Source organism: Haliaeetus albicilla, chromosome 7, assembly GCF_947461875.1.
Source record: "Haliaeetus albicilla chromosome 7, bHalAlb1.1, whole genome shotgun sequence".
Classification (NCBI taxonomy): domain Eukaryota; kingdom Metazoa; phylum Chordata; class Aves; order Accipitriformes; family Accipitridae; genus Haliaeetus; species Haliaeetus albicilla.
The window spans coordinates 17,546,031-17,566,508 of record NC_091489.1 but is presented as its reverse complement, the minus strand read 5'-3'; the positions used below and the strand labels follow the sequence as shown (position 1 = coordinate 17,566,508).

Genomic DNA, 20,478 nt, shown 5'->3' with positions numbered 1-20,478 from the left:
AAGGTTCCTAAACTCTCCTAAACTCATGTCACATTTGTTAGATATGTAAGAGCTTAATAAACTTTCAAATCACCCATCATGCAACAGCTAACTAGTAGAAATCCTTTACTGCTAGAAGTTTTTAACTGCAGTGGCAAAAGTTCAAACAACAGATAAGCAAGTTTATTTTCATTTCAGATGTCAACCTTAAATACATTTTACTGGATCTGATGACTAACTTAGTTTAACCACAATTTGCCAACTTATCACTTTACTACTGAAGAAAAACTTAATTAAAGCTTCTAATGGACAGTAAAACAAAGTTTTATTTTTGTTGAGTAAACTCAAGCAATAAGAATATTTTTTTCATAAATAATCACATGGCTTCATTTCTACTAACAATATTTTTGATACTCTTACCTTGGAGAGAGGGGCCCACAGAGTGCAGCACAGCAATTAGTAAAGATGTTGCCATAACTGTATGGATTATAGTTTTCTTTACCTCTTTTATTTGACCATGATCCTTTAATCTGAAGAGATATGAAAAAGATGTATCACGCATAATACAATACAGAAAATGGCTGAGGCAAATTAAGGGTTACCAAAGCAGCAACATGCTACTTATATCAGAGGCAGACCAGAGAAAACCCATGATCACACTTTCCAAACAGCTTAGAGCTTTGGGCTGTTATGAAATGCTGGACCCTAAAATCTTACAAGGAACCACATGCTTTACCTCCATAGATTTAGACAACCCAAAATCTCAAAGGATCAATATAGTCACAGTAGGAATTTTAGCATCTAAACATAATGGTCTAAGCTTAATTTTACAAGTATTACAGCATGTTCTACAGGAGAGGTTCAATTGCAACATACTATTAAAGCCAGCAATAGAGCACTTCTTTTCCATACTCTTGGGTAAGTTCTCAAGCTGTGCAATACCACACAACATTATCTGCCCTAAAGTTCACAAATGGCTCTAAAATATTGTGAAGCAACTCCACTCATTTCTACCTTTTAGAACATATTGCATTTTCTTTTAGCTAGTCTTGCTTTTCTGTTTGTGAGATACTTGAGAGCCTGAGTAAAATTGTCTTACTGTATCCAACTGGAAATGTATGCTTTAAATGAAATTACTGAATAGTTTACTTGAAATTCAGACATGTTACACTGCTGCAGTTCCCTGTTATCTGACTTTCAACAATCCACAAGAGCCATTTGAGGGAAGGGGAGATAGTGAAAGCATGCTGGGTCCATCTAGAAAGACAATGTTGGCCTAAACCTAATAACTGAGCAATATCAGAGCATCTCAACTGTTTTACTGACAAGGTAGATTTCTTCAAAGTCAGGCTACATGCTCGGATACTTGATGCTGAGGCACAATTCATTGTGAGCCTGCTTGTTAAGTTTTTTCTGGTTGATTGGTATTTATTGTAAAATTTATAATTTTAACTGTGACCTTAAACAATAGCAAAACATGTGCTTGACAGTCCCAAAGATGCTACTATTATATTTTCCAGACACCTACGAAAAAAGGTGCAACAGAAAATTACAATAAAATAATTTTAAGCTTGCAGTAATTTGTTAGATTACTTGCTAAATTCCAATGAGCTTTCTATACCCTTAGCTACCTATTTTTATTTTCTCCTTTCATTCATTTTGTATTTTTCCTTTTAGTTAGGGGGACACACATGAAGCCTCCACACACAGTTAAACATAATTCCACACCAAAACAATGGAAAACTATGTGCAAAATACTACAACTGTAGAAATGAGAAAGTTGACATTTAAATTAATGATATACTCCTTGTCAGAGGTTTTAGATCTCAGACTGGAAAAGAAATTTCAAAGGAAAAGAAAATAAAGGATGAAAATTTTGTGTTGAGAATTCAACACACTTTGCAATTTTTACAGTAAGCAATTTTTGAGTCAAAGAATATTTAGGACTCCCAGTGAAAAACAGATACTGAAAATTATTTAGTAATTTTTCTACTGTATAAAATACACTTGTTTTTTTGTCTCTCCTCTTCTACATTTTCCTATTTCAAGACACTGGTCCTGTGGGTGTAAATCATAATGGACACACTATGTAACAGCACATCTACAAGCCACAACAAATATAGTCCAAAAGATCTCTTCTGATATTTTAAATCAAGCATGATCAGGTTACTTCCTTCTTTCCTACTGAGGCATTCACAAAATTATGCAGGCAGGTATGACTTCTCTCAGAATAACAGAGAAAAACCTCCTCATTACTATTTAGAAACATATATGTAGAAATACACTATGAACTTACATCCTCATTTGTTGTTTGATTGGAGCTGATCAAATACGTGTGAAAACCTGAGAGGCCAACAATGGACCATACCGAGAAAAAACACACCACAGCTTCCAGCACAGTAACTGAAAGTCAAGGAAATATATGCAAATGGAAAAAAAAAATATATCCCATAACAAGTAGTTATAATCACAAAATTCAGGGTTGTCAGCTTACGGTCCACAAGTCCCTTGAGATCTTTGGGGTACTTCAAAGGGGTCAGCAAAAATTAAACTCAGAAAAGCAAGCCTCTTGTCAAGTAGGCTTTAGTGTACAGGCCACTGAATAGCATCTACAGTAGCAAATATTTAAGGGTCTGCAGATTGAAAAAGTCTAGAAACTACTGATGAGTGGTTCTGATCTTAATTGCTGAAATTCATATTTTCATGTTCACCCTGTAAAAGTCATCATGCTTGTATTAAGACAGGCAAATTGATAAGTAACAGTAAATAACAGTTCTGATGGGCTGAGGGGAAGATCAAACACAAGAGAGGTACCCCAAGGCTAGCTGAATAGCAAAGACTGAACAGATAAGTTTGTACAAATATTTAGTGCACAATGGGAGTCCTGAGCCAGGACTAAGGGTTCTAGATCTGTGCTTATACGTATAGCAACAACAACAACCGAGTAAACTGCATCTCAGTCATATGTTCTAACTGCTAGACACTCCTGTCTTTCTTCTGTTCCTGAAGTTAAGATGCTGATAGGGATCCTAACACTAGCAAAGTACACTAGTCCAGGTAGAAAATAAAGCCCACTTGCTCTCTCAAGTCCCTCTAATAACTGGATATATTCTACATTACAACTGTGGGGGTGCCTGAATGGCCCAGCCTTGGCAAATGGCCTAGATAACAACTCCTGTTAAGCCTGTGAGTGTAAATAGTTGGGGTGGGGTTGAATACTCAAAACTCAGCAGCATTTGCCCAAAACTTACCATGTGAAAGAGAAAGACTGTCAACTCCCAACTCACTGTGCTGCTATTAAACAGTAGCAGGAGGAGGCATCAGCCCGAATTGCAAGAAAATCACAAAAAATGGCAAAAGAGAACTTGAAGTAGGAACAGCAGCAGGCAAAACTTCGTTTGGTACAGCCACAAGACTCTGCTGGCATCTGCCTAGCCCAGTCAGAGCACCCTCCCTGTCAAATGCTGTTGGTAATGTGTATCCAGAGAGCAGACTGCCAGTACGGGGTCTGACATACAGGGACTTGCACCTGAGGTACACGTATGTGAGCTCATGGGGTGCTTTTTCACCTGTGTATTGTAGGGAGCAGCACAGGTACACATAAAGCAAGAGCACCCACACCTCCAAGAGGGTAGCGACAGTTGTGCATATGCACGCGTGTGCGCACCACTAGAACTGTTCAAACTGCCTGTGTTTTCACTCCTTAGAAACTGCATAACCCAAATGTCATAAAGCAGTAACCAGGGTTTAAAAGTGAGATTGGTATACTAGGAAAGTCAGTCAGCACTCAGTGTTGCATAGTTACTACAGTTTACATCATTTCTTTACCTCTAAAGGAGTCATCATCTCAGAAATAAGACAATAAAGCTGCTTCTAAACTTTATATAACCAAGCATAAAGAGCAACTTTCTACAGAAGGCTTTCTGCCATAGTTTTTTATTTACACACAATAGCCATGGACTCAGAATACATCTGCTTTGAGAATGATATTTACTACAACACTTCAATAGTGAATTTTTTTTAGAGAATGTGAATCAACATCAGAAAAGGCTTTGGTTCCTAGAAAAACAGATAGAACAAAACAGTAGGAACAAGAAAATGGGAAAAGAATAGGATAAAAATTATCTGTATATTAACCATATATCAACCTTTAGTGAAGTCAGTTTCCAAGACAACATCAACTCAAAATATTCCAGAACAAGGACAGAGCCTTAAAACATACAAAAACATCCTTATTGCTGAACCTGCCAATAGAAGAGAAATATGACAGCTCCTCACCATTATACAGACACACAGACTGGAAAAATGCATGAATGGATGTAAGTATTTGCAATAAATGATCCTAATATTAGTTAACAGTGAAGAGTTTTGTATTGCAGGTCTGCTTTCACCTAATGAATTGGGAAATACCTGAACTGTCTGTATAACTTCCGCTAGAATCTACTTCACTCAGAGTGGTTTAAAAGCCAGAAAAAAGCCATTTGCATTCTGAGCAAATCTGCCTCAAAAGCAGCAGGATGACCAAAGTGCATTGCTGAGCAGCATGTTCACTACTCTCTCCCTCTCATCTCTTCCTCAAACTATGTGGAGTCAAACCAACACAAGATAGGAATTCAGTCTTAGCTGACTGTGCAACAGCCACAACTAAAGCAAGGAGAATGAGGGAGAATGGATAAGGAAGTAGACTCTTGTTATCAGAGGGTTCAGAAAGGTGTAAGAGAAGGGAACAGCCCAAACACAAACTGGGCTTTGAGAGGGTAGAAACCATAAGGAAGGCTGTAGATGAGCAGTGTTGGGTAGAGTCTATACACCAAGACTAATAGGAAGAATCACCAGATCAGAAAAGGGGAACCTTAGAGGGAGAAGGGCTCCCTGCAACCTCATCAGATGACAGAGCACACCACTAACAGGATGTTCCTTGCCATGATTACACTCAAAAGAGTCCTGAAAAGTGAGTTTCTCCCCCCCCCGCGTAATTCCTACCGACAAAAAAAGGGCATTTCTTTCAGTTCAAGACCTCTTTTGGTTCCCCACTGAAAGGGACTTCTTTCCCCAAGAAAGAGACTTCTTTTGGTTCTCCAAGATCCAAAAAGACCTCTAGAACAGCAGGGGTGGTTTATGTTAGATTAACATGACTCCATAAATTAAACATGAGTCCATTAATGAAAAGCCAAACACAAAAAATTCTCAATATAAAATATAACCTACTAGCATAATATGGTATAACACTCCCCTGGTATCTCACAGGGGGTTATTAGCAAGATAGAAATGGCCATGTTCTCTGTGCCTGAATTGACTGGCTTGCTCCAAAGTAGCATTCCCAATACTATTTGGACAATTTAATTTTTTACTGTCAGGAACTGTAGCCAAGCTATTAAATTGTCCAACTTATCACAATCAAACCAGGCCATTTCTACAAGATGCACTACTGAGCCTTTCAAAGCAGCACATCTCTGAATACAAATTATGAATAAGCAGCCCATTGTTCCTGTACAAGGATCCTCAAATGCATAATCAATTACCTTTTGATTTAAAGACAATTGAAAGCTATTCTCAGTTTGAAAATAGTTTGAAAGAATGATTTTTTGTAAGAAGTGACTGTAATTGTTTTAATTGGAAGCTATTGTTTCGCTATTTAGAACTGTTTGTTTGTGCTTTGTAAAATTATTTGTAAAAAAAACCCTGAACAGTGGCTTTGTTTAAAAAGGGAGTTTACAGCTCAGTGACTCTACCTGATGAAAACACACACACACACACACAAAATTGTATCTGCAGAATTTAGAGAATTTGACAGTTGGGAAAAACTACTTGGAAAGAGAGGTCTGTCCTTATGCACGACTATGAATGACAGAGTTTTTGCTTCCTACTCTTCTGTGGAAAAGAGCAAACTGTGTGAGGCACAATGGACAAAAGACTTTTCCTCGGCACAAGTATGAGAAAGAATTTTTTTTTATAGTATCTTTGTGAGAGGTGCAAACTGTTTACTGAGACACAAACCGTTCAAAATGTACACATAAGGAGTGGGAAGCTTACAGTCCATACAGAAATGTAAGGGAGAAACTAAACAGTAGTTATGTCAGCTTCACATTATGTTAGCTGCTTTCAGACAGAAGGAGCCTTTTCCATTCTCACCAAGCTGTAAACATACAGAAAGCTGCCGTGAAGTGATAAAAAGAACATGGAGTATTTACAGAATAGAACCACAGAATGGTTTGGGTCAGAAGGGACCTTTAAAGATCACCTAGTTCCAACTCCCCTGCCATGGGCAGGGACACCTTCCACTAGACCAGGTTGCTCAAAGCCCCATCCAACCTGGCCTTGAACACTGCCAGGGATGGGGCATCCACAGCTTCTCTGGGCAACCTCTTCCAGTGTCTCACCACTCTCACTGTAAAAATTTTCTTCAGCCAACCTAAATCTACCCTCTTTCAGTTTAAAAACATTGTCTCTCGTTCTGTCACTACAGGCCCTGCTGAAAAGTCTATGTGTTTCTTATGAGCCCCCTTTATATATCAAAAGACCATAATGAAATCTCCCCAGACTCTTCTCCAGGCTGAACAATAGTAGTCCCTGTGTATGCATGTGTATACTTCTAAGTAACTTAACAGAAGTTGATACTTGAAAATAACTTCTCTAAAAACAGTAAATCAACATAAGAATACATTCAGGAATTGAACTCTTCAGGGACAGCTTATCGTTTCAGTTGTTCCACAATCTACTTTTTCTATTCTGACAAGAATCAGCCATTTTGGATGCTTTCTGTTGTAAAAGCAGAAGAATTACTGAATATTTTTAATGAAACCACAGCATGAGTATAGTGTGAGATATATTTAAGAATTCCATCACAAATATATGGAGCATATTTCCATCACACATAGAAACTACAGACCTTTGTCAAGAGTACTACTCTGCAAAAGATGAAGAATAAAAACCACCCCAGGCTATAGTCTCTTTCCTACCTCCAACATGTGGTGAGAAATCCTATTGTGCAGGAAGTGATGAAATCATTAACTGATAAAGTCCCAAATGCACATATCCAACAATAGCAAGAAAACAAGCAAAAACACATCTCAGATGTTATTTTGCAACAAGATCTACAATTTGTTTCAGTGAAAGGATATCTTGCAGGACTGTCCTTCAGGGCATTGAGGAACCCTGTTTGTTGAGAACCTGTAGAAATAGAACCCAAAATTACCAGCCGAGTAAGAAATTGGACTACAAGCTGTTTTCACTATAGTTAACACAATTAATATTTGAAGATCAACCAAATAATCATAGAATAGTTTTACTAATATGAATCTGAGAATATGTTGCTCAGCAGCAACAACATGGAAAAAACCTTGGGTAAGTTATCAGGTCTAACATCTGCAGGATATTTTCTCAGTCATACCAAATTGATACATGCATACTTTCCCATGAACAAGATTTCTGATCATCCCTGTTCTTTTCAGACCTAATATGGAAACTAAAAATTATAAGCTACTTTTTTGTTTTGAAATACTATTTTTCAAAGTAACTCTTTGACTTGGAAAATTTATTCTATAAACCCAGATTCTGAACTTTCCCTCCTTTGTTCTGGAAGCAGCCAAAGTTGTCTAGACTGTAATCCTGCTCCTATTGCACCTGCACAGAAGGTTTTTCTACTAGGTGCTTGTTGCCTCTAGGCAAGTAAGAGAATATCTACTACTGAAAAGCGCTCAAGAGCAGCATGATCCAATGAACTAGAGATACAGAAGCATCCACTTGGGTTCCACAACCATGAAATATTAATCAAAAAGGGTAATTTGACAATTTGCTGATTGCAACAAAAGAATTAGTTTGTAGAAACTGACTTAATGTCATATAGCTATAGGCAATTAGTTTGCATTTTACTGTATAACTTAAGTGATTTAAATGCCATCAGACTGAAATTAGCAAAAATTTTCCTCTTAGCTGAATTCATCTGAAGATTTTTATGAAGAAAGAGGAATCTTGTCTTTAAAACAAATAAGAAAAAAAAATATATGTGTGCGCATATACACATATATATTCTCTAGACCTGCCTGGTCAATTTTACTGTTTGCCATTAAAAAGGGAAAGTTACTTACCTTGTATTTCTGACCCTTTTCAGACTCTTATAACTGGTTCTTAGCCTCATGACACAAAACTAATGGAACTTCCCCTACCTTCTTACTATTTTTAGGATCCTTAATGGCAATGGCAGCAGGTAGGTGTGATCTCTATTCCCTACTGCTGGTCATACTTTTCCAAGCAGTTCCCAATACATCAGAAGGGGAAGGCTCCTCACTGCAACAAACAGTTAAAATACTGATGCCTCAAACAGAGCTGAGCAACTGTGAAGACAGACACTACTACTGAAAAAGTGTTCAGCTTGGGGAGATGGAAGGAAATCTTGCAAGACAAGACCTTTAAAGTATCTGATTTACAAATTCATTTTACCATCTTCAGTAATACCATGTGCACATATTCATAATCCTGAAAAGGGCAAATTTCTAGTGAATGCCTCAGAAAGCCACAGAAAAAAAAAAGTTAAGATGTATCTCATAACTCATCACTACTTAGGCCCACCAAAATTATAAAAATGCCAGCTGGCAAGATGTATTAAAAAAGACACAAATTTCCAAAATTTGTCTAAATCAAGAGACATTTAAAAAAACAAAACCAAAATAGGTTTCCTATGTAATCAACAATGTCAGAGAAGGAACTTCCCTATGAGGATGAACCAAAAGGGATTTTTTTTTTTTTTTTTTTTTTAACGTCAATGCCTACAAATTGCTCTAAATATCCCCCAGTCCTTCCTAAAAGAATATTGTCAGAAGACATTCAGTCTAACACAGGGCATCTAGAATAAAGTGTTGCTGAAGGTAATCCTCCTAGGATTATCTTCAGAAAAGCTAAGAACAGGATTTGACTAAGTCAGCAGGACTTCCTCTAGAATCAAGAATTTTGCCAGGACTTATGGAACCACATATGGATGACTGATATGAAATACATAAGGAAGATCATAGACCCAGGTCTAAAAACTGGGACTTAATTCAGACACACTAACACGCTTCACTCTATGCCAAGCGCAAAGGTTCAGATTAAGTAACTGAGAATCCTGCTTACTGGTTAGCTGAAGAATGGCAGGACTGCAAAACAGAATAAAAATAGTTGAGTAACTATTAGAAAGGTAGATATGAGGACTTCTAGAAGCACGGTAGGCACAGAGAGAGTGGAGTGATTGATATAAGAAAACCTTATTTGTAAAGAACGCTTTTTTGGACACAGTCAAGAATATGGTAGATAAATTTGAAAGCTGGGCTTGAAGCTCAAATGTAGTAAATAAACATTGAGGAACTAATCACAATTCATACCTGCTCCCATTGCCTTTGAGGACCAACCAATCTTTAGAACTAAAGAGTTTTTTCCTGTCTCATCCAAGGTAGATAAACCTCCACAGTGAGAACATTCTACAGCTGATATACTTAGACAATTCAGCATTTAACATTTCCTATACATTATCTGTAACACCTACACAATACTAAAGTGCTTCTCAACCACATAGAGGCACAATTAATTTCTCTGCTCTTTGTCTAATTCATACTTAGAATTAGGCATGGACACTTTAAAGTCCACTGGATAAATCTACTTGACATACAGAATGCGAAATAGTGGCATAATATTATTTTTCAGCATATGAATTACCAAAGAAAAAAAAGCACTGTAGTCTTTGTGAAATAAAGGTAGGCTAGCTTCAAAAGTAGCTTTACATTGTCAGACTGGTAATGTTTTCAACTACTGAATTCTAGCAAAGTAAGATGACAGAAAAAAACCCATGCTTCCTTCTTCTTAAATGTCAAAAGTGTGCATGTGTAAGCCCACATAAATGTAAAGGATTTAACTATTAATGGAAAGTGTTCTTTTTGCGATAATTACATTTCCCTTTTTAAACAATATGTACATCTTATCTCTGCTCTTTCAACAGGTATAAGAAATGCTGTATCTGGCAGTGAGAACAGCTTGTTGATCCAGACTCCCTCAAAATTAGGTGCCCCTAGTTCTAGCTTATGTGCTAGATTTCTGAGCTATAGGAGAGCCGCTCAGTGCTCGTATCCTTCTCTTTTGTGAGGCACAAATAACAGCAGGAGTTCTGCTTTTTAAAATACAAATTTTCCCTGCACAGTATAAGCAATTTAGGAAACTGAGCACAATCTGGCATATTTTTCAGTAAAACATTCTCTAAATATTGCCGTTATCAAGTTAGCTTTATAAACGTGTTATAAACTGAAATTATTACTTCTATCAGGTTTCCTTTTTAATACAGAATACAAAGAAATAAAAAGATCACATTTCCAAAATGATTAAAGAAATACTCTTCAAGGCAATAGCCTATATAATTAGTGAAAAGATAGAAGAGTCTTAAGCTTCTGAGTGATAGTGGGTTAAAAAACCCACACAACATACAAAAGATCTTTAAAGACAAGTCATATAACCTATCATCATAAATTAGAACATCATCATGATATAGAAGCTACCAAAATTTGCTAGGTGTGTGGAAAAAAAGACAGTACCCAAAAGAGTGTTGACCTCAAACCCAATCCAGAATACAAATAAAAATCAATCTCAAGCTCATGAATATTCATCTTCCTATAGCTTATCTGATTCACTCCATTATGAATTGGTTATTCTCACAATGTCTATGCAAATGAAAGTAACTTGTGTTTAAAAATAGGGTAGAGAAAGATGTAAAACTAAACAGCAAACAACAAAAAGCGTAAAATAGCTCCAACCTATTTCCTAGTAATTTACCTGTTTTGATGGCAAGTGACCCATGCTTACAGTTAAAAAAGCACACAAAAGTTCTTTGGGAAAATGAGACTATCTGTATACTTAGACATGCAGTATGTGTGCTGCTTTTCCAATAAATCATCCATAAAAGGACAAAAAAATTAAGAAAATTAACACTGTATTAAGATAAAGCCAGCACTAGGTCAATGACTACCATGACCAGGGTCTACTACAGACCAGAATGGTACTCACTGGGATTGTGAAGCTTCAGAGAAAAGGCAAATAAATAAATAAATAAATAAATAAACCCTGAATGATCAAAAGATTAACTTAAAAATAAAAAACTCAAGCAAATGGTTACATACGTAATCTGATTTCACCAGCATACTTACGAAGGATGACGTGGGTGATAACGAATGCAAATATAAAGACTGTCAGAAAGGACAGAGATAAAATAAACATATAAAAAAATCTGTAGTTTCTTTTCCCCACACAGTTGCCTACCCAGGGACAGTGGTGATCAAACCGTTCTGAAATGAGAGGCAGAAGAAAAAAAAATGGAAAACAATTAATAAAATGCTGTTTATTTGAAAAAAAGCTCTCTGAATACTATATTAAAACTCATGATTTAACTGGCATTTGCAAATTAGCCACAGAGAAATTCTTATTTAGAGAGGAAAAAATAGAAAAGAAAAAAAAGGAGTACTTTAATGAAACCTTACAGCTTTTAAAGAAATCAAAGGATGACTGAGGTGAACTCCTCTTAAACTAACAGCATTATTGTGATAAATCATGCAGTCAGACCAATAAGCATGTATTTATCCACTGTCACATGGAATGGTACCACCTCAATTGTATTTTATTTTTTCAATATAAGGTTTTTTTTCTTCCAGTGACTCTTACACTAAAAACTGGTGGGTTTGATGTTGTTTTATTTATGTCTGTGTCATGACTACACCTCTGACTTATGTCTACTATCATCTCATCCGTCCATTATGGTACATGAAATATTTACACGCTCTCACTTCCTTTTATTGCTTCACTCAAAATATTCTCCGTTCCAGACCACCTATTTTTCCACTTAAGAGTTGACACTGCCATACAAAATCATTAAAAATAGCAAAATCCTTCAAATAAACCATTTTTCAAATGTTAAAATTCAGACAATCTTGTAAAATTTGCTTATGCTTCTTCTGGTTTTAGGGTTGGGTTTTTTTTTTTAATAATATATTCAATCTTGCAGGAATTTATTGTAAGCCACATGGTATAAAAATTGGTAGATGTCATCTGAATGCCCTGTTACCCTTTGCAGTATAGGCTCCCTCTTCTTTTTACTAAACCAAACCTTCTCCCTTTATTTCCCCGAGAGTTTAACTCATTCAAGAGATAGGAAGGAAAAGGCCAGGGCGGGTCAGAAACAAGTGTCCCCAACATGGGGGAAATGCTCCAGTGCTGGAAAGCAGCATAGGGAACAGTTCGCTCTGTTTCTCCCCAGGCAGTCTGGACCTCCCATTCCCCTCCCAGTATGCCGGGTAATGGAAACAGAGTGGTTGTCAGGAAACAAACTGGCATTTCCGAACTTTGCTTTGGAGAGACTATACTGACAGAATTTAAAATTTTCTAATCAAATCCAAGATCGTAACATAAGACAGATGCTCTCATGCTGACTCTCTCTCATTCTCTGACCCTTGTCCAAATCCTGTTTTGTTTTCTGTGACTTTTATGCACCCATTGACGTACAATATCAAACTATTTGTAATTCCACAGGAAAGGCGAGCTATAAATTTGAAGTCCTTAAGCCCTATGTTAAAAAGGCACATCTGTCCAAGCACACCAGTTTATTTTAGCTATGGCTTTATGTAAAAGACCCACATTAGAGGTTTTCCTTGAAGGATGTATTTAGTATTACCTTCATTTAAAAAAAATAAAAAAGTCGAAACAACATTCACAACAGATTTCTGAGTTCACCAGACTTCCAGGGTTTTTTTTAAATGGTTTTGCATGACAGCTGTTTGGACCACATGTTTCTGCCATAAATCTGTTTCAAATTCCAATGGGGCTATTCAAGGTGAAGTTACTGAACTTTCTTAAGATAAGGCTTCAGAAATACTTTGATTTAGTGAGTACTGCTACAAATACCAAGAACTAAACACTCTGGTATCTAAAAGGGTAGGCAATACTACCTTCATTCAGTGCAATACAGTTGTATTCCCAAAATAAGTTCACATTGCATATGAACAGTGCTTATTTTTACATTTGTGTTTCTGAATGAGTCCTTATGTTCTGATGAGCATTTTACTTCATTTAATGGGTACCTAATACAACACATGAGCAAATAATAACACAAAGAAAAAAACAGTTACGGAGCCTTTTGAAGAGCATAATCCTAGGGTACTTTTGTACCCTACTGCTTCAGGAAAAAAAAGAAAAATCATGATATGTCTTTCACAGATGAATCCTGTATATACATATTCAATTCATTCTCTTCTATGCTGACACAGTAGAAATCAACAAATTATATTGACATAAAGCTCAGTTTCTAGCCATGAAACAATATTTAGATATACGTAGACACCTATTTGATAGATTCAGATAAATGCTGAAAAACATAACAACACACACATACACACACACTCCTATCTATAAGCACACATACATATATATACACACATATATATTCCTTACTAAAGAGTGACTTGATTTTTAACCTACTTGTCATTCCTCTCCAATTTCTGTCTTCAAACTTTCTTGGCAAACTGAAAGGCTCTGCTTTCTCAATAAATACCTTGCCAATTATTGCGAAGCTAAGTAACTATCCAAGATGTTTGTAAAGCAGATATGGACACAAGTGGCTAGTTGGATATGAAAAACACTGCTACAGTGTTAAATCTGAATCAACTCAAATGAAAAAGGAGAAGTATTGAAGGGTTTACATGAATGTTATGAATGAATAAACTGGGCCTCATTTCTCTCAGTCATAAAATAGAAAGGCATGTGACATTTATGCTATATGCCACAAAACAGTATATTAAAAAGCAAGAGATTATTCTACTCAGCAGAGCACAAATATGTAAATCCAAGTTAAAGATAATAGCCTTTACAGCTTGTGAGCTGCTCTGCTTAGCTGTTAATGCAAGAGAAAACAGCCAATCCTGGCAAAATGAACAGACGCATACTAAGCGGAAATTTCTAATGCTGTTAAGAAATATAAACTCTCTTAAATCTACAGCTGTTTCTTCTTCTTACAAAAAGACATGGTTTAATAAGTATTAATGAAGAAATAACACAGTATCTTAAGGTTCACCTCTGGCACTCCAGATGTCTGCAAACTGAACAACCAACTTGGCTTGGACAATGTTGGCAGCAAAATTAAGATTTACCTCCACTGAGAAATTAAAAACTACCGATGCTGAAAAAAAACTAGGAATTCTGGCCCTCGTAAACTTAAAATGCAGAGCAAATACAAATGCAACTGATTGTTATGAAGAATAACAGACTGTTTAGAGGTCATGGCTGTTCTGGTTTAAATTTATAGGGTATAGTTAATGTGCTGCTGTATTCGATCATACATTTGTGACAAGGTTAATGTAAAAATATTTGAGGCAAATGAAGAGAATCAAAACATTGCTAATACAAACTCTTGTTAATAAAGTGTATTAGAACTCCTAATGAGGGAGGAAGAAAGCTGCAAGGGCTGAAAAGTTTGTCTATAGAAGCATCCCACGGAGAAAAAAGTTGTGATAGATCATCCTCCTTGCACTTAATTTTAAGCAAAAGCAGCAAGGTATTTGCCTTCAGGATGTGGAATGACATTGCAGTCATACCTACCTAATCGAGAACTACTGCTAAAACAGATGGCCCAGCTTCTCCCCTTTTAGCAGTCCTGTGAACCATCTCCTGCCTGTGTGTTTATGGCTCTCCATCCTTAGGCCAAGCCTGGTGTTCATTTTACCCTGTGGGGAGCTGGTTGACAGAGCCAGATGAACTTAAATCTATGGGTAATGTTCTGTTGCCTAGCTCCCCAGACCAGCTCATCACAGTATCAAACACCAAAGTTGGCCCAAGTGAAGCAGTGAGAACAGACTGCCAGAGAAGGGATGAAATGACCCTTTCAGAAGAAGCTAAGTGTTAATTCAGCTTAGCTGTAGCACCAACCTTACTACAGGTTAACACTTACCAGGACTGCAGGAGAAATCCAGTTTTGATTAATTTTTCAGGGTCTGAGAACAAAAGCTGAAGAAAATAAAGGAGACCAAGAAGATGTGTGAACACTTCATAAGGTGAGGTGTCAATGGAAAGAGGAGATGGGTAAATGGAGACCAAAAACGCTGCTCTAAAGACCACAAAAAACCAAAGAGGTAAGAAACCTCAAGAGCTGTCACAGTAAACCTGCAACAGTGACTTTATTTTCCTAGTCTTTCCCAAGTGATCAGCAGCTTCAAATTTGGATAATAACTTCTGAGATAGCCAGCACCACTATAACCAAATCCTAAGAGTGAGGCTTCACAAGGTAACTAAGCCAATCTAAAAGCTTAGCAGCAGTGAAAAAGTGCCTGATGAGTCAGGTCAGTTCCCTGAACTGGCAGGAAAGAAAAAATGGAATTATTTTGTTCATTGCTTAGTGAGAAAAACTGACTTACCAATGGCTGCATGTTACTAAGGGCTGTGTGAACAGGCACAAAGGAGAGAATCACACAAGTGGGGGGAAAAAAAAAAAAAAAAAAAAAGAGAGGATGAAGTTCAGATACTGTCCCTTTGGAAGCAGCAAGCTGTCAGCATGACTCAGTGCTCTCATTAACACTCGCCTAATAATATATGCTAACTGGATGACAGAAGAACATACAAATTATGTCATACTTCTAGACATCTCTCAGTTTTTACCTTCCCTGAAACATTTACATTTGAAAAGTTGCTTAAGAAACATTAACTGCTGGATATCTCAGATAAAAACAAAACTGAGAACGCTTCCCATTTTAATAAGCAACAGTCTTATACATGGAGAGTGTTTCCTTCAGAAGCCACACCAAAGCATGTTCCTTGCTGCTCAGAACCAAAGACTCAAGTCTCTACTTTTCCACAGCACAGCATGTAGACTCTTAAATCCTTAAAATTTGTTCAGCTTCCATTTTTCAATCACTACACTCTGGAAACCACATACAAAATGACCCCAATGCTTTCCTTCCTCTTTCAAAACTTTTAATAAAAGCTTCATAAATTTACAAGGAACAAAAAAAAGCATTTTTACATGGAACATTTGTAGGCCAGCTTGGCCCTTCAGTTTGCAGCTTTTCTCATCTGTTCACATTGTGATCTCAGAAATATTTATTATTATTTATGAACTGCTTCCTTTTTCCTTTGCTCAACTGGATCACTGCACACCAACATACATTTTCTAAAGCTTAATATGAAGGCAGGTCTCAAAGACAAAAAAGTCTACAGGTGCAAAAATATCTAGGTCGCATTACTAGGGGATTCCAATAAGCACAAGTTAGAATTTACTTGCTAGTTCTTCCATCCCATTCAAGTAAAGCATTGTAAGGTAAAGACACAAACCTAAAGGCATTAATTGTATGTTACCATCTTTATTTAACACATGCAAACACGCATCCAGGAATAGGAAGAGTCAACAGCCTGGTATTGACAACTTGCCTCAGTCAAAAAAATCACATTACAACTCAACCAACTGGGCCAGCATTACTCAAAATTACTTTTGATAGTAGCAGTACAACATAGGACTACAAAGTCCATTGTCGTGGATGGACACTGAGCAATTATGTAGAGATACCGACACATCTGCACATATTTATAATGATGACAATTACAGCTTTTTGTAGGACTATGATGTCATGATATGACCACATCTACTCAGGCTTCTTGACTTGATATTTTGTACGACAAATGGTACTTTCAGAATTTGGTTGCTCTTGAAACGTTTATGAAAAGAAATGAGGTTTTTAAAAGTCCATAAAAGGAATACTTTTTATTATAAAAAGTATTTATTTTCTTCTAAGATACAGCAGTCCAATCCCGTACACAAAAAGCAAATATAACTGTGGCATTAAATCCTTTACAATCAGTTCAGAATGTCTGATAATTTAACATAATTAATAAAAAAAATCTTGTATCTGATATTCATAGCATATTCATAAAAACTATCCTTAGTTCAGATGTTCAGTTCCACTGACTGAATTCATCACTCCTAAGAAAATTGTTTATTTAATAATATTAAAAAAACCCCACTGATGGGACTTGCCATCAATTGGCAACAGCAATCAAATAAATACATGGAACAATTTAACTTACACAACATTCACCTGTGTGACAGTCATTCCCCCAACAATGCCTTTGCTGTTACTTTTGTGGAATGAAATCAGAGTAGAAATTTATGTGAAAAAAATGGTGAATAACAAAAGATCAATTGCAAGTTACATTTATATGCATGCTGATGTTATTTTAGAACATCTGTTATGGACAATACACAATGGATCCTTTAAATCACTGAGCTTCAGTACTTTTGTACTCTGATCCCAAATCAAAACACCCCAAAAAACCCAAATGGAACAGAAAGAGCTGTCTAGCCTCAAGTTTACATTTGGGAAATACTCACCAAAGGTTTACTCTAGATTACATTCTGGACACTAATTTCTACAAAGCGATACAAACTGAAACAGCAATGCAACACTGGGAAAGATGGGCCTCTATTAATGAAATTAATTAATAATGTGCATGGATATCTATGACAAAAAGTCTATCAGAAACACAAACACATGGGCTACTCAACAAATACTTCGCTCCCACAATTGTTTAAATACTGTCTCAGACAGCTAAGCTATTCGGGTGTTTTTTTTTAAAGAAAATCAGTTGCAATGTCAACTTTTTCCATGCTAATCAACTTCAATAGTGTCAGACTAATGTTACTCAAAAAGAAAATAAATATGCTTAATTTTTTAAATAAAAATAGCAATTGATTTCTTAGGAAAATATACAGCTATTGCCCTAGGATAGCTCATAGTAATTAAACTATATTGTCACATAGCTCACTTCACTGCTACCTGCAATAATAAATGTTGACTAATTAACAACAAGCCCCTTTGACTGCATGCACATTAATGGTGGCATTTTAAAGGCAGCAGCAGTTTAGAATGACTGTTCTTTGATAGGTACAAAGAGTGCACAGCAAAGGACCTCATTGCTTAACAATCTCTCCTTACATACCTATTCTTGCCAATACAGTACCTTCACACACTGGAAACCAAACAAGTGCCAGATACACACCCAACCACAGAGGAAGAGTTAAAAACCCCAACTTGTCCCTAAGGGAAGCGTAATAATCCTTACCAGGTATCAGCATCCACAGAGTTCATGGATTTGTTCCTCTCTTTTCTACATGAAAGCACATTTTTTACACACTTCTGTTGCTACCTTGTATCTGCCTTTGAATTCCTTAACCATCTTTCAAATTGTTATTGCACTAAATGTAAATATTTGTTTATTTTCTTAGGTTCCTAATATTTTTTTTTCCCCTGGTAATTTCTCTCTTTAATTTTTACTCTGACATCTGAGGTTTACCACATCATTTACACAGTTGGGTATTAAGATCATCTCTGCTTTTTTTATATGCAGACCAATACATAAGCCACAACCTCTCTCTGAAGTAACCCATAAATACTATTATCTTTTTTAAAGAGACTTTGCCATATTTCCCAGGGCTTTGGCTTAGACTTAAAAACTGACACACATGCCATGCTCCCTGAATTTCTAAAGTACATCTAGTATATATATAGCACAATCATAAACAAATAATATATCACTTCTCTAAGTGCTGGTGTGTACCCTGGCAGCTTCTTGAGTGCCCCAAAAAGGTAGCACAAACAAGAAGAACCAAAGCCATTTCTCACATGTAAGAACTAGGAAGAGAAGAGGAGAGAAAAGACAGGAGAGAAAAGAGGACATAGCAGCCAACTTTGTAGTTTTAACTGTTCAGCTAGAGAGTCACTTCAAGAGACCCAGAGCTAAGGTTTAACACATTCAAAAATCAGGCCCCAAAATGAAGTGAAAATTGTACTCCATTGCAGGAAATGCAGGGAAAGAAATAGGTAAAGCTCATGAAAATGAACTGAAAGCAAGAAGGGAGTTCATAGGGTAATGAAGGAGGAATGCTACAGAATGGAATTAAACCCAAGCAAAACAAAGTCCTGACATCAAACAAATCCACGCTGATTATAAAGGACCACAAAGTCCTTGGAAAATTACTCTCAGACACAGTGTCAGTGTTAAAAAACCAAACTGTTACAATGCCACCTCTCAGCCTGTTTTTGAAGTAATTTGTGTTCTCCAGGTTGGAAGGTGGTGGTATCTGGAGCGACTACAGGGAAAGGCTTCTCCCAGAACACACTGGTAATTCTCAATCTTTGTCTTACATTGCGTGTGTTATATGCGTGTTTTAATAATTAATTCCCCATTTTAAGAAAGTAAATTTACAGCACTGGTGCCTAGTCTGGAAAATTACTTTTAAAAACAATTATTTTATCCAAATTCTGCTGTTTGGCATACTGCTGGGTACATAACACATTGCATTTTCAAAACAATAAATTAATGTAGCCTGGTCAAGACCAAAAACAAAAGGCAATGCCTACAATTGCCTGGCAGAAGTGTTTTACAGAAGCAAAGATTTAAGCAGAAAGGGGGTGCCTATTAGCTTCTAATATAGCATAGTTTCTCTCAAAATCTTGACACTTGGTCTAATGTTTAGGATCTGTATAAAAGCAATCAGACTTACAAGTGAGAGGAATCCTATCTATCTCCTACTAAAACAGAAACATCGATAGAAAATGCCAGTGTGGTATGTGCACCTTCAGCACTACTGGCATCCTGGTTCCCCATCTCAAAAAGTTTTTATTAGGTACAAGGAAGGCCAACTAGGATCCATAAAGAGCTACTGAAAAAAAAGGGAAAACCTCCAGGGTTCAAGAAGGCCTGTGCTGAAAATTTCTGAGAGCGTGAGAATATTCAGCAGGAAGAATCCCCGTGTGGTCGCCCTCTTCTCCCATTCTTCCCCAGGGATCCACTCCGGCCATGGCGGGAAATGGGCTACTGCACGAACTGAAACTTTGGTCTAACTTAGAATACCATTCTCAGGTTCATCAGTGATTTCTGAAAAATCAAACTAAATGTTTCAAAGTTAAGTTCTGACATCCAGTTTGAAAAATTTGAGCTTTGAAACCTCTGTGGAAAAGAAAAAAAAAATCACTTGTTGAAAGAAACACAGTGGAACTGGAAAAGATAAGCTATCTTTATCCATCAGTCACACAGAAATTTACGATGTACAGATTCTGAAACAAATAAAAAGGCTATATTCTCTTAGATTAATATAAATGGTGGATCTCTTCTTCCACCATACTGGATTTTTGCCTTAATCTAAATCAGTTACTTTGCTTGATAAGCAAAACTGTAGCATGTGAATGCAAGGAAGGCTTTAGACATTTAGATTATTGGACTAAGTTGATTTACTGCTTGCTAATCATTATTCACTCTTTCTTGTTAGTTATTCAGTAGTATATTTAAATAAATTGTTTGGAAACAGCCAGGTCTTCTTGTTCAGCTTTTATTATAGAAATCAAATTAAACAAGACAAAAATTATTTATTAAACCCAAACAATAAAAGGATATTACACAGTTGATGTTGAAATGACCAAAAATAAATTTTAAAAAAGTCATTTGGTCATTTCA

General features: G+C 36.5%; 1 protein-coding gene across 4 annotated transcripts in view; it reads right to left on the bottom strand.

The window, feature by feature from the left end:
* Window positions 1–20,478, bottom strand: part of ZDHHC14 (zinc finger DHHC-type palmitoyltransferase 14) — a 115,314-nt gene that overhangs the window by 13,236 nt on the left and 81,600 nt on the right. For all 4 annotated transcript variants that reach the window (XM_069787091.1, XM_069787093.1, XM_069787092.1 and 1 more), the window contains exons 4-7: window positions 11,142–11,279; window positions 7,101–7,149; window positions 2,276–2,378; window positions 400–509 (exon numbers count right to left, since the gene is read on the bottom strand). In XM_069787091.1, the coding sequence (XP_069643192.1) occupies window positions 400–509; window positions 2,276–2,378; window positions 7,101–7,149; window positions 11,142–11,279 (400 nt within the window). The remainder of the gene's footprint in view (window positions 1–399; window positions 510–2,275; window positions 2,379–7,100; window positions 7,150–11,141; window positions 11,280–20,478) is intronic.